The 14561-nt window shown below is 39.8% G+C and overlaps 1 protein-coding gene across 1 annotated transcript in view; it reads right to left on the minus strand.

Moving 5' to 3' along the window:
• Position 1: 1 nt before the first annotated feature.
• The window catches only part of DOP1A (DOP1 leucine zipper like protein A), a 70264-nt gene continuing 55704 nt past the window's right edge, over positions 2-14561 (minus strand). The window contains exons 27-38 of the mRNA XM_082481502.1: positions 14351-14495; positions 14024-14103; positions 13363-13472; positions 13052-13201; positions 12558-12619; positions 11784-11936; positions 10121-10257; positions 8114-8169; positions 7064-7228; positions 5428-5557; positions 3399-3458; positions 2-1472 (exon numbers count right to left, since the gene is read on the minus strand). Of these exons, the coding sequence (XP_082337628.1) occupies positions 1167-1472; positions 3399-3458; positions 5428-5557; positions 7064-7228; positions 8114-8169; positions 10121-10257; positions 11784-11936; positions 12558-12619; positions 13052-13201; positions 13363-13472; positions 14024-14103; positions 14351-14495 (1554 nt within the window). The 3' untranslated portion in view covers positions 2-1166. The remainder of the gene's footprint in view (positions 1473-3398; positions 3459-5427; positions 5558-7063; positions 7229-8113; positions 8170-10120; positions 10258-11783; positions 11937-12557; positions 12620-13051; positions 13202-13362; positions 13473-14023; positions 14104-14350; positions 14496-14561) is intronic.

A 14561-nucleotide genomic window follows, 5' to 3' on the forward strand; every position in this document is an offset into this window, starting at 1 on the left:
CCTGAGCGTAGCAAGGATTAATCAGAACTGAGCGGAATATTATTCTGCTTATTCTTTACCTCTGTTAACAACTTACCTCTTAATGACATGCTCTTGCTGCTGAATGTTCCCCAACTGCCCACCGGAGTTTGTCTAACTTCTGAAGCTGAAGTGACTTAGAGGTGACTCACTTCTTGACAGTCAGTGGCCTGGTCAGGCCCAGAAGGAATTCTGCCCCCCATCCAGAGTTATTGTCACATTGTGCCTGAAGTCCAACTCCCACATCCTCAGCGCACTTGCGATAGCCGTGATTGACTCGAGCTCTGTTGTGACTGTGCACACAAAAGCTGCAGCACAGCGTGCTGCTGCGGAAACATCACCCCCACCATCCCACAGCAACTGACTCATCTGTGGACAGACAGTATAAGGCAGAGGCTGTCACTGGTCTCGAGATTCAGTTCACCTCAGTTGAAGGGGGAAGCAATATAATGAAAGAGCATTTGCAAATAATAACATATGATTGCAATAATATTAATCATTAGATACTTTTATGAAATTAAAGTATAGCTTAGAAAGGAATTTACTGTAATTGTATTTATAATCACTTTTAAGAGGGAAGGGACAGAGGCAAGTCTGTCTTCTGTGGCCCTTACTACTCCCCAGCAGTGTGCAGGGGTGGGGCAATGGGATGTAATATTTTAAATACACAAGTATCCTCCTCCACATATTTCAGTTCAGGGTAAGTACCTCTGACAAGTGTATTTTTCATTGTAGTCATGTATTAACTCCTGGCATAATGGCATTTTTCAGATTGCTAAATAAGTACAAGTTCCAATGGATAAAAAAAAAAAAAAAAACAAACCACAAAAACCAGACAAAAATAAACTGGAAACAAATTGCAAAAATGTGCACCTTGTATTTTTTTAGGATTTTTTAAAGACAGAACTCAAGACAACAAAACATGTACTGTAAATAGTAGGCACCATAATCAATATGAGCCACCAATATTTAAACTTGATTCAGGCCACATCCAGAACTTTTCTCTTATTTACAAATATTTAACTTAAATACAACATTAAGTATTTCATTACATACAAAGTAAGAAAAGAATACTATACAACTGGGAAAGATACAGTATTTCGTTTAAATAGTTACACTACACATAAGCTGAATAGTACCAGATTGGTTCATGTTTTTATGACACCTTCAAGAAAATCCTTCTCAACCATTTCTTCTATCTTTTGTCTTGCTTTGCTGGAGAAGGTCTTGAGGGTCTCCATTTTTATGTCCTTACTTGGAAAACAGTTGGGGTAAAGGACAGGGCTCCCTGAGTGTCCAACACATCTGCTTGTGACTTTGCTGTTAAAAACTTGGCTGAGTACGTTGAAGAAAGGCAAAAGCTGCTCAATGCTGCGAACAGTGTAGATGGTTAAAAGCAAGTGACCTGGTTCCCAACTTAGTGTTTTCCCTGAGCTGTCATCCTCCGGGTTTTTCTGTAAATACAGAGAAAGGGGAAATAATACAGGTCAAAACATAAAAAGCACAGATCAAAATGAAAGACTAATGCCTAATGAAGTATTTTTCCATATTCCAAAAATATATGTCCTATCACTGAAATACACATATGCTGGAGTGCAGCTTTCAAACCAGATCTCCTGCTCCTCCCCTCACCAGGCTTTGCAGCAGTGGTGGCCAGGAGTGTACGGGCTGCCAGCTGGTTTTTGGGCTGACACCAAGGGGAAAGCTGCAGTGGGCATTTGAGTCCACCGTCTCAGCCCAGCGCTGCCTCAAAGCAAGGCAGCCCCCTGCCCTGGCACCCACCATCCTGCCCTGCCCAGCTGCTCCTGCTGCAGCGCCCCCGCTGGTAATAAACAGCCCAAGGTGGTGACAGCCAGTGGTGTAGCTGCTTGGGTAAGTTGTGCACCACTTCAGCTGCTTTCCACACTCAGACTTCACCCTACTGCCAGCATTAGTGGCAATAAGCCCCAAAGGAAGTTAAAATAGAAAAGAAGCATTTTCACTTTGAAGCTAGAGTTCAGAGTTTTCAGGAAGAGCAAAAGCAGTGCTGTTTTTAGAATGAAAAATAACAGACATCAAAGCTCTGAGCAAACACTTGAAATTGTCCTCAAAGGAAAATGTTTCAGTTACTTATTGTGTTTTCTCAGAAGACCTGGGTTACGCACTTTCCATTTCATGGGGGGGGAATTTCATGGGAGAGAATTTCAGGAACCCCACCAGCAGAGGCAGCAGTCACACACCAGATGCTCACAGGCAGTGTCAGTACACTGCTGTAACCCTGTTTAGGGTTGCCTTAAATAGCTGCGTACTAAAATACCTGAGCACTAACATCCAGCTGCTTATATGATAATAAGCTCCGCAGACTGCACAGCTCCTGAAGACTGGGCTTTGTAACGAAAGGGAACAAGGGGGAAAGAACACCAGTGGGAACAGCGCGCAAGGTAAAGATTACTGATTTCACAGCCTTTGAGCAAACAGATTTTCTTCAAGAGATGATACTTCAGCAAATACAGTTTTTGCCCTTTAAATGAAGCAACCGTCTTCAGGAGCCTACATGACATCCGTTTCACAAAAAACAATTAGGTTAAAATTAAATATGAGCATATTTAGTATTTTAATCTGGTCATTTGACTCCCTGTCACAGGAGATTACCATTCTAGCTCGATAATTCTCAAGAAAAAAAAGGCTCATAATGAACTAAAACCAGGCAAAGACTGCATTCCCACACAGAGAGAGTTGTTGATGCCTCCTACTTTTAACGAAGCTACTAGTTTTTAACATTTCTCCATTAAAAACTTCACACTGGGTTCACAGAAGAGTGGCTTTTCAGTACTGATTCTCTACTGTGCTTAGCAGTACCCAGTGGTGAGCACGGACACCTCCAGCACACAGCAAGTGTCAGTGTTCCACAGCAGCCAACCAAAGGGGGTGCACGTGCAAATACTCATTCTCTGTCTGAGCAATGAAATACAATCCGTCCAAGCCATTTCCTCACGGCACTATCTGCTAAGTAAACACCACTAATTCCTCAGATACTTAAAAAAGCAGTTAATTTGACAGAGACCGATTAGGGATTGTGTGTTTCACACCCGCTGTTTGGCAAAAATTATGTTATTATTTAATCTTATAATGATTTGCGATAGTAATTCTTCTTAGAACTAACACTAACTTCTTATAATCTTTTTCATGTAGGAAACCAACTTAAAAATAAGTTTTTAAGTTATCTATAAAAATAAGGGCCCTCATGATTCTTTCACTTCAAAAATCTCTTAACTTTGTTCTCTAACAAAATTGACGTCTCTCAGTTCTTACTGAAAGCTAAATACTGCCCAGGGCCTTGAAGTGATGGTGTTATTATGGCGAGCTTGTTTCACAACTCAAGCATCAAAGGCCACCCTCACCTGATGCTTGGCCATCTCCATTCCCTCCAAAACCACCGTCTTAAAGTCCTCCTGTTTGTCCTGTGGAAGGAAAGAGGAGAACTTTCAGACTGCATTTCATATATCAAAATAATACTTTGCCATGAAGGCCGTGCAGTTGCTCGGTTGGGTGCTGTGCTTCAGCTAGAAAAATCACCCGCCCCAAAGAGTCCATGGTCCAGAAACAGCAGACTCTGGAGCTAGTGTGGCTATGGCACTATTAGACAATAACAGCACTGCCAGTTTGTTCCTCTGTGTATTGCCAGTAGTGCCAAAGGAGGTTTTTAAGCACATTTCTTTCAGACAACAGAGCCTGAGCAACACCATGCTACGTGAATCTGAGCGTTAGTCAGAGCATCCTGAAGGAAAATTAAAATCCACTGGAACATTTTGCTCAGAAACAGTTATTTTCTACGAAAAAGCCACAGCTATATATATCAGTATTCTCCTCTACACAAAGAAGAAATGGCCTGGAAGTCCGTATTCATTACCTCATGTTTATCTCATCATCATGGTCCTTGCTATGGTTCAGAGAGTGCAACTGCTGCTGTAACTAGGGGGTTCCAGAAATTCCAGGAAGTTTTCTATGTTCTTGAAGCATACTGTGGAAGTCCTGACTCCAGGCATCTATCTCAACATACAGTACTTACCAGCATGTATATTTTATGCATCATATGTAATTTGTAATTCATGCAGAGAGATTATTTGGAGTGCGACCACTTTCTCACACACATAGCACACTACACTGAACCATCAAGGTTAGAGGCTATGCCTGATTAGCAGCCAGTTAAAACTGAATATTCCTTTATACACCCGAGAAGAAAAATTTAGTTTCATCTTCATGGTTCAAAAACAATAAAGTGAACAATGCAGGTGTGCTTCAGATACTTGTTTTATCCCCTATAGTTGTGAGCCTTGCTTGAGTAGTTCAGATCTGCCCACAACGAAGTTATCCCTAAATTTCATATAGCCACTTGTATGTCAGCAGTAGTTTCTTTTCTCGGTGAAAACATTCATCAGAGATTGTAAACGCAGTAGCTACAGCAAGCTGCCAGTGTTACAGCCTTGACAACGCCATCTATTTGGAGGGAAACCCAAGAATGAAACTTCAAAGCTTTCTCCCACATGGCTTTGAGCTTCCTCCCTGTTTCCCTGGCCCACCCAGAAACCTTTCCCAGTGAGATGCTTGCCCACGGGGGCTCTGCCCTCACAGGGGAGCAGCAAAGTACCCAATAGCAGTTTTCTTACTTTGTGGCAGCAGAAGGGACCTCCCTGGGACGGGGCTTGGCCAAGTTCCACCACTTTCATTAGCAGATCAGGCCTGCACCCCACCCAAACTAGGGTTTTAGGATACCTTATGAGCCAATGTAATGACAACCCTAATTCTGCTCCCACCCTACAAACTGTGCAGCCGAGATTTCACCAGAACTGTTTCTACTGCTCTCTGCCTTCTTCCACTCATCGTAACCGCTTCAGGGAAGAAACCCAGCCCTCCTGGGCTCTGCAGTCTCAAGACTCTTCGTTCTGTCATTTTTAAGGAATGCAACAGCTTTCTAAATATTTAAATGTGATTATTATTAACAGAAATGCTTTTCTACTTCAAAATGTAGTTAGCTATACTAGTTATCCACATATACGACTGGCTGTCTGCAAGTGATTTTATGTTAAAATATATTAGACACTGAAGCATACTTTACTTTTTACTCAAATAATACAAATAATACTTTTAATAGAAAACTCACTAAAAGAAAGTCACTGACCATAGTCTTTTTTTGACAATAGCAGGTTTGAGGGTTTTTTTTTGTTTGTTTGTTTGTTTTTATATCTACATATGGTTTTTCCCTGATGATGACTTGAGATTATTCCAGTGGGAATCTCCCACACCACTTAAACTCCTTTCCATTCTTCATTGTTAAAAAAAATCACTCAATATCCAAACCAAAAACAGTGCTGTAAGTTACTGCACATGAAAATTATCAATGACAAGCAAAACTGGAAGAAAGCGACATACCTTTGCTTTTTTTCGCAGCAGTTTTGCTAGACGCACCACATACGGTTTGAATTCCCTCTGATGTGTACCTTGTCTTCGTACTTCCAAGCCTGAATCATCTGATGCTTCTGGAATAAAAGCCCAACGATACCTGTCATGAGATAACACAAGCAGACATTATCCTTAATGAACAAGCAGGCTTTTCTGCTAGATCTAAGAATATAAGTGGATGAGGAAATCTACTTAGGTATCAAAGAAAGAGGAGGGAAAAAAGCAAACCACACAAAAACCCAGCAGTGTCTGACAAGAAAGAACAGGAAAAGCACATTCTGAAAAGCAGGAGGTAGCATGGCTGAGAATGTAGCATTTTCTTTTCCCTTTAGAGTTTCTTGAAATATTTCAGGATGCCAAGAGCAAGATAAAGCAGTGAAGCTAAAAACAACAGGAGTATTCACACCTTCATTGTGTGCAAGGGAACTGAAAGCAATTCTGATGATAAAATATATAAGTTACTTAAAACACTTTGCTGCACATTTGCTATGCTTACTATAACCCACAAAATGTTCTCAATATCCCGTGTTGGTAACAGAAACTCATTTATTTTACCTATTCATAGGCCAATGAGACCAAGTGGACGTCTTCCCCCCCCCCGACCTTGCTTTACTGCAAAGACTGGCTACTTGCATTATAAACTATGAAGGAAATCAAAGTTTCTGTTCTTAAAACTTCATGCCAAGCCTTCACGAGAATGCCCTAAAAGACAGTGTGATGCAGCATGACTATTGTCTTTCCAGAAATGCACAGTAATGACCTAAATAAAACTGGGCTGGCTAATAATGGAGATTAGAACAACTTGGAGAACGGAGCAAGAATTACGAGCCAAATCCCCAGAAAATAAATCAATGAATCTTCAATATTAGCTTTAGAAACACTACAGGGCACAAACTGACACCGTGTGTGCGCAAATTCCTCCACCCTTCAGCCCACATGAACATCTTTTAAATAACAGGATAATTAGAGATGACCAAATGTCTACAGAGCAGCAGCTCTCACATGGTCACCACTGTGCAGTGTAAAGGAAGAGACAAGACACTTTCTTTTGTCCTTGGTGGCCTCCCATTTCTAGGGTCTTCAGCAAATGTCTTTCTTGCATTCATTTTCTTCCAATACAACAGGATTGCAGATGCACTGGGGAAGCAGTTTGCAAACAAAACTACCGACCCAGAAAAAAACATGGGTTTGTTGCAACATCTCCCAGTCAGACCACTCAGGAGTAATTTACGTGAGTCATGCTGAGACAGCGTAGAGTCCTCTGATGTCATGCATTAGTCACTGAGACATGTGGGTGTATTTTGGGTTCTTAGACATTACTGCAACTAAATACTTTAAAATACTTGAATAAATCACTATTACTGATTAGCTCACAAGTGTGGAGAATGTCTTGCCACAAGCTAAATCAAACCAGCTTGAACTCATTTTGTAGCACCATTTGCTCTGGGGGCCCCTCTGACACTGGGAGGGAATGAACTGTGGGCTGCCCTGGGTGAAGGCCAGAAAAGGGAAGGAAATGGGAAAACAAAGATTTTTACACAGTAGAATTTTACCAAGAGGTATGGTTAAACATCCAAAACCTTCAATGACAGAGTCTTCTACTCACATCTGAAACTGAGGAAGATTCTCAGACGGTAAAGCTAGGGCCAAGTCCAGAAATTTGCAAGCTGACAAGTACAGGTTCAACCATCTCTGACTATTGTAGGATGTGGAGAAACCATTGCCGCCTGTGTACGTCGTCTCCAGACCAGCAACAGATGGGCCAGAAGTTCTAAAATAAATTATAGCAGGCAGATGAGTCATAACAGCCTTCTTCCACTATGGGAACATCATCTTTCTTACTTGCCCTTACAAACACACAACTTAATCCTGAATCCATAAATTAAACCAGAATATTGCAAGCCTCTGCTATGGGTGGGGTTTTGTATGTTTATTTATATATATGTGTGTGCATGATAAAATGTTAACATACAATAAACTATATCTCATTTCCATCAGACTTCCAAATTAAGAGAAAGTATAAAATTGTCAGTCATGTTGACATTACTTTATTTTAGGGAAAAATTCTTCAAAAGAACAAAGAGAATCTAGAAAAAAAGTGAAGAACAAGACTTAGGCAAATAACTCCCCCTGTTCTTTTGAGAAATTTGCCTCTACTGCTAGCATTGACTGAAATTGGATCATACTGTGCAGAAGGTAGATGGGGTAGAAATGGATAACGAAACAAGAAAAATCATCCACCTCATCTTTATGTCTCTCTAACACCAGAAGAAACCACATTTTTATTTAGACAAAAAAAAAGTGCATCAATCTTATTTTAAATATGTATATGACACAGATAAGCTATAAAGTTATGCTATGCATATTTTAATTGCAGAAGCGGTGTCATTTTAGTCAGGAAGACACTGTAAAAATGTACTGGTATTGCATCATCTACCTTTGTTGTTTATGAGCAATCTGACAGTGGGATTTTTTTTTTTTTTTTTTTTTTGTTTTGCCCTCATCAGTATGTCCCTGGTACTGCAGTCAGACTGAACTACTCTTTACTTGTCCTTTTCATTTGAGCTTGACAAATTATTCTAAAGAATGACTCAACTGCCCATCAGCATGCCAGGAGACTTATCAAGGTAAACAAGTGGCAAGTTCATAAGTTTACCTGGAAATGTCTTCATCAGCAGTGAGCTCCTGTTCCATGAGTAAAAATACTTGTACCTGAAGATAAAATGCTACATTTTAATACCATTTTTTAATGAACTGTGATTCAGGAAAATGCTGTAGGGAAGCCTGAGTAATAAGTCTTAGAGGAACTGTTGTTTGGAGCTCCATGTCCATTCCTGGATGATGAAATAACCCACTGAACTATGACAACACTGGCACCCTGAAACTCTCTCATCCCCTGTATATAGCCTGAGTAGCACATATGAAACATATGACTCTTACAGCCAGGCAAGCTCTCAGAGGCTAATCCCCTCCACTACTTGGAAAGAAGGCCCAGCAGAGAGCAAGACCTAAAGGAACTAAGAATAAAGAATCACACAAAGGCACAAACTTAGGTGGGAATTAGCAGAGATGACGTAGTCCTGTCCACTAAAAGTAGTTCCAGGACTGCAGTAACTTGCATAGAGTCCAGGGACAGCACAGGACTCAGAGAGCCACACTGCTCCCAGCTCTTAGCAGATTTTACAGAGTAGAATGGCATTCTTAATACTTAATACTTTATTCTTAATATTGACGGTGTACTGGTTTTGGCTGGCATAGAGTTAAATTTCTTCATAGTGGCTTGTATGGGGCTATGTTTTGGATTTAGGCTGAAAATAGTGTGGATAACACACCAATGTTTTAGTTATTGCTGAGCAGAGCTTACACAGCATCAAGGCCTTTTCTGCTCCTCAGACTGCCCTGCCAGAAAGTAGGCTGGGGGTGCACAAGAAATAGGGAGGGGACACAGCTGTGACAGCTGACCCCAACTGACCAAAGAGATACCCCAGACTATATGACAACATGCTCAGCACTAAAAGCTGGGGGGGTGAAGGTTGGCAAGGGGCTGTCATTGCTCAGGGACTGTCTGGGCATCAGTCAGTTGGTGGTAAGCAATTGTTGTCTTTTGCATCACATGTTTTTCTTGGTGTTTATTTTCCTCTTTTTTTTTTTTTTTTTTTAAGTTATTAAACTATCTTTATCTCAACCCACAACCTTTCTCACTTTTACCCTTCCAATTCTTCCCTCGCATCCCACATGGGGGACGGGGGGCACTGAGCAAGCAGCTGTGTGGCGCTTAGTTGCCAGCCAGGGTTAAACCACAACAGACAGGCTCAGAATTAAGTGCATCTATTGCTAAAACTGCGCACTTGATCCTTAAAATACTTTATATAGCTTTTCTCCTTTTATCACTTCGATCTGTGGTTAACTAAGGGCTAGGTTAGGAGCCAACAGACAAAAAAAAAAAAAAAAAAATCACAACAGTGATTCCAATTTGCTATGTGTGTTTGCCAGCCCCTTAGGAACTACTTGGCTAACAGGCTAAATGGACCACAGAATGCATCAACCACTCTCCTCCATTCCCATTGCAAAAGCTGAAACCTGCGTGTGAAACGCCCAGCAGCAGAGACTCCACAGGTAGCAGCTCTTACAAGAGATGTTTATGCTGTCTTGTTATGCAGTGTAAAATAAGTGAAAGAAGAAATCCAAGTCAAGCCTTGTACAAATCTTGTTACAAAATTTCAGCCACAATGTGACCTGAATGACTGTCAACTGCCAATACAACATAGATTCTGACTCCTCATCCTCATGGCTGGAGGAAGAGGGCTGAATGACAAGGAAAGTAGAAACAGGGAACACAGCAGGGTAAGAGTGGGAACAGCAGAGAGTATACATATAACATAGGCAGAAATTGAAGTAGGAGTCAGGAGGGAACAATGAGGATAAATGGAAATTTAATTCAGGAGACACGTGAACAGCTTAAATAGCACAAGTCAACAGATGTTCTGTTTGATTGCAAAAACCAGACATCAGGACTATGAAAATAAGTCTGTGTACAATTTGCATCCATTGTACATTTACATGCACATTATCCAGAAGAGATTTTCTTAAAAACATTGAGAAATGAGGTTGTGTCTCAAATTTGCACCAGTCTTCCAAATCATGAATGTTAACTGCAACTCACCAGTTCAGTGATCATGGTAGGCCAAAGCGAGGTAAGGTGCTGCGGAGACATTCTTAAAAGCAATACTCTGAAAAACAGGAACACCTGGGAATGAAGGGTGGGCACCTGCGGCAAACGAAGACTTTCTACCAGCCTTTCTGAAACCAAAAGCCAAGAAGGTTTCCTCAGTTCAGAGTAATTCCAACCATCATTTTCACCTTCCCTCATTTACTCTCAATTTTTCCTTCCCGCCTCCCGCCGGTATCTGTCATGTTACTGTTTCAGGACTTTGCTACAGTTTTATTCTGTCAACATAAAAAATAACCACTTTCACCAAGCAACAAACAAAAGTGAGAAACCTCAAAACAGTGCAGTTACATATTTTTGTTAAAGTTCTCTACATAAACGCAATATTGCATCAGGGAGTTTTGCTTATCTTATGCAGTTTTATCCATTCCAAAAAGGGGGTTAACAGATTCCAAACAATACAATAACAGCCCAAACAGCTAGGATATATGTTATTAAAAGGCTGTATCATCATAGTACATGGGATATTACACAAGGACAATATGCTCTTATTTAACCATAACCGCCTCTAAGTACTCAAAATGGAGGGAGGTACATAAAGAAATTTTTCAGTCAAACCAATGATACACGTTGCAATTCAGACCAGTAAAACCACCTGATGTCTTGAACATAGTAAACCCAACTACTGACTTACTGGAAAAAAAAACAAACAAAACTTCAAAGAATAAATCCTGGAACAAATGAAACAACAAACATGATGCAATCAATTTTCCATATAGAGGAAGAGATCACAGTGTCCACCTTGGTAGCACTAATAGACAATGTATCTAGAAGAAGGTGCTTTAACTATTTGTATCATCTCTTAATAAAACCAAGCAGCTCCCATTCCCAATCATGTCATGTAAAAGGTCACTGGAAGAGACCTTTAAAGGTCCAACCACCATCGGCAACAAGCAGGGACATCTTCAACAAGATCATGTTGCCCAGAGCCCTGTCCAACCTGACCTTGAATGTTTCCCTGGATGGGGCATCTACCACTTCTCTGGGCAACCTGTGCCAGTGTTTCACCACCCTCATTGTAAAAAATTTCTTCCTTATATCTAATCTAAATCTACCCTCTTCCAGTTTGAAGCCATTACCCCTTGTCCTTTCGCAACGGGCCCTACTAAAAAGTCTGTCCCATCTTTTTTATAAGTCCCCTTTAGGTAATGAAAGGCCACAATAAGGTCTCCTTAGAGCCTTCTCTTCTCCAGGCTGAACAACCCCAACTCTCTCAGCCTGTCCTCACAGGAGAGGTGTTCCAGCCCTCTGATCATCTTTGCGGCCCTCCTCTGGACTTGCTCCAACAGGTCCATGTCCTTCTTACGTTGGGGGCTCCAGAGCTGGACGCAATATTCTAGGTGGGGTCTCACAAGAGCGGAGTAGAGGGGCAGAATCACCTCCCTTGACCTGCTGGCCACACTTCTTTTGATGCAGCCCAGGATACGGTTGGCTTTCTGGACTGTGAGCACACGTTCATAGAGCCATAGAATACCAGGCTGGAAGGAACCTCAAGGATCATTTGGTCTAGCCTTTCTGGGCAAAAGCATGGTCTAGACAAGATGGTCCAGCACCCTGTCCAGCTGAATCTTAAATTAAATGATATATTTTTACTTACCTTGGATGTCTGGAAGGTATTTCTGGTATTGGTCTATCTCACTACTAAAAATTGCAAAAGCCAGTCTCTTCAGGAGCATAGCACGCTGTTCCAGCTCTACATCTCTGTTAGCAAACAGATTGAGTGAACTGCTCTGAGCCACAGCCACTCGCGCTGAAAGAAAAAAATGAAAAGTGTGGAAACGAACTTAAGATTTCCCTTCTCTTTCACTTCAAGGAGCAAATAACTCCTACTTTCATTGCATTAATGTAGTTCAAAACCAGTCATTAAGATGATGCATGTTTTGCAATTTGTATTTAACCACAGTGTTTTTAAATACTTGTTGAAAGAAAACTCATAAGTATACCCAATTGTGCCTTAGTTTGGGGGATTTTTAGGAGGGAGTTTACCTCTTTTTTTTTTTTTTTTTTTAAAAATTGACAGGTATAGATGCTTGGAAGTTTGGAATGTGCAGAATCCTTTTTTTCTTAAGCAGAGTTGGTGTCAGACTAACCAAAAAAACCCCCCAACACCCAACACTCCCCCGGCTCTGCTTAATTAACTTTGCCACATAAGCAAAATTCACTGTGGCCTAGGCTGGTTTCAAATTCTCTCACTTCAAGTGAACTTATTTATGGATTTTTCAGAAACAAGTAGTTGAAGAAAATACAAAAAGCATTGACTAATTTAAACAGATTGGAATAAATGCTGAATAAATGTTTTCAAAATACTTATTTTCACTTTTTTAAATGTTTCCCTTGGAGAAAAGTCACTACTACATCAATAAATACTTACTCATCAAATCTCTGAATGTGGTTTTGTCATGCGTCATCAAATTATCCATAATAGCTCTCCAGCTAGAATAGGAAGATTACACACAAATCAGAAAAGCACGAAAAAAGCAAGAATTTACAGAAATATTTACAGAGCTTTTGCTGCTCTTAACTAATTCAGGCTCATGTTTGCTAAGGCTTCCAATCCAAACTCTCTGCTAAATAGGTACCATTTAATTTGCGCAATTTGATCTGAAACTGTAAAACGTTAACTACTTTTTACTCATAGAAATTAAAAAAATATATAGAAAAAAATAGACTCGTGCATAGAAATAAACTGTAGGTAACAGACTTTAACAGACTTTCATGTGGTAATCCGAAACACAGAACATCCCTCTATTTCACTCAACAGAGATCTGTTGGGAAATTTTGATCCACATTACACATCCCCTTGTGTAATGGTATACATAAAATCTGTAACAGCCATTGATATAAGCAGAAAAATGAAAGTCTTACTGGTTAACACACGAAGCATCCATCTGGAAGAAACTAGAATCCATAAACAGGTCAAAGGCTTCCTTTTTCCATGCTCTTCTTGTATACTGATACCCACTAAGACTGCTTAATAACTGAACACAGGCTCGATAGCTGGATGCATTGTGAGCACTAAACAAAAAAAAGTCAACATGAAACAATTTTGAATTATTCCTTTAGAGAAAGTTTGATAGAAATCTAATCCTTATCATGCCTGTTTCAACTTAAGTATCACCCACCAAATTTGAACTGGCTGTAGAGATCTACATAGATTCAATAAATGGTAAAGATACCTGTGATTACGGAGGTAGGGAACAACATAGTGCATAATATTTACAAGCAAAGGAATAACCCTCTCTTTTTCATCACTGTAGAAAACCATATCCAAGAGGTGAGCTAAAACCTATAAAAGGAGAGGAAGTTATGTTATTATGCATTCCCAAATTGCTTTTTATCTACTTTTTAGCATTTGTTTTTTATAATGTTCTTTACTGAATGTTTAAGTTTATGATGGAAGTGATCAAATTTCAGGTACTATACAAAATCCAGAGTATAACTATCCTATCATTTTTAGAACAAACTAAGGTAAGAACACACAAGCATAACCTCCTGGGCAAAGCATTCTACAGAATAAGCTACAAACAAAAAATTCAAAGCCTGATTACGATCATCAGCAATAAATAACACATACCACTATCAACACACAAAGTTTGCCATCAAAAACATTCCCTATAGTATACATCTGAAAGGCCATGCTTTACATCTCATCCATCTCACTGAATTTTTATAACTGTTTTAGTAGCAAAGTTTTATATATTGTTAGATTACAGGAACCAGAATCCATTCACATCAGTTTCCCATCAAACCTCTTTCTCCAAACTTGTAGTCCAAAGCTTTACACAGTATAAAAGGTTACCTTAAGACAGTATTTATTACATCTGAGGAGACATTTACCTCAGAAAGCAAGGTCAATGCGTGGACACTATAAACAGATGGAGTTATGTTTGAAGTTTCCATTGCTGGAGACAACATATCTAAAGGAAGATAAAAATAAAAAAAGTCCAAAGTCAGTTTTCTTAAGTCATTATTTACCTCACAAGCATATTTTAATAGCATATATTTTGAAGATGTACAGACTTTACCAGATACACTATATGTTACTAATACCTGAACAATAGTGAAGCATTTTTAATGTATCCAAATATAGTAAAGCTGTCCTCTTTGTTCATTTTGGGGTGATAATTAATGTTTTATTTAAAATAAAGATGAAAATGAAACTACCTTCAACATCTGATTCTAAGTTGTTTCCATCAACCATAATCTTGGGAGAAGGCTTAACCTCTAAGTTTCTTCTTAACCAAGTAGTCTGTTCCAAGGAAGAACCAGCAATTGCCCCAATGGCATCCACTATCTTGTGTGTTACATCCTGGTAGAAAAAAACCAAACAACCAACCAAGCATTTCAAGAACTTTGTGCTGAAGGGCTGTATTTG

This window comes from Vanellus vanellus (assembly GCF_965231255.1).
Source record: "Vanellus vanellus genome assembly, chromosome: 3".
Lineage (NCBI taxonomy): Eukaryota > Metazoa > Chordata > Aves > Charadriiformes > Charadriidae > Vanellus > Vanellus vanellus.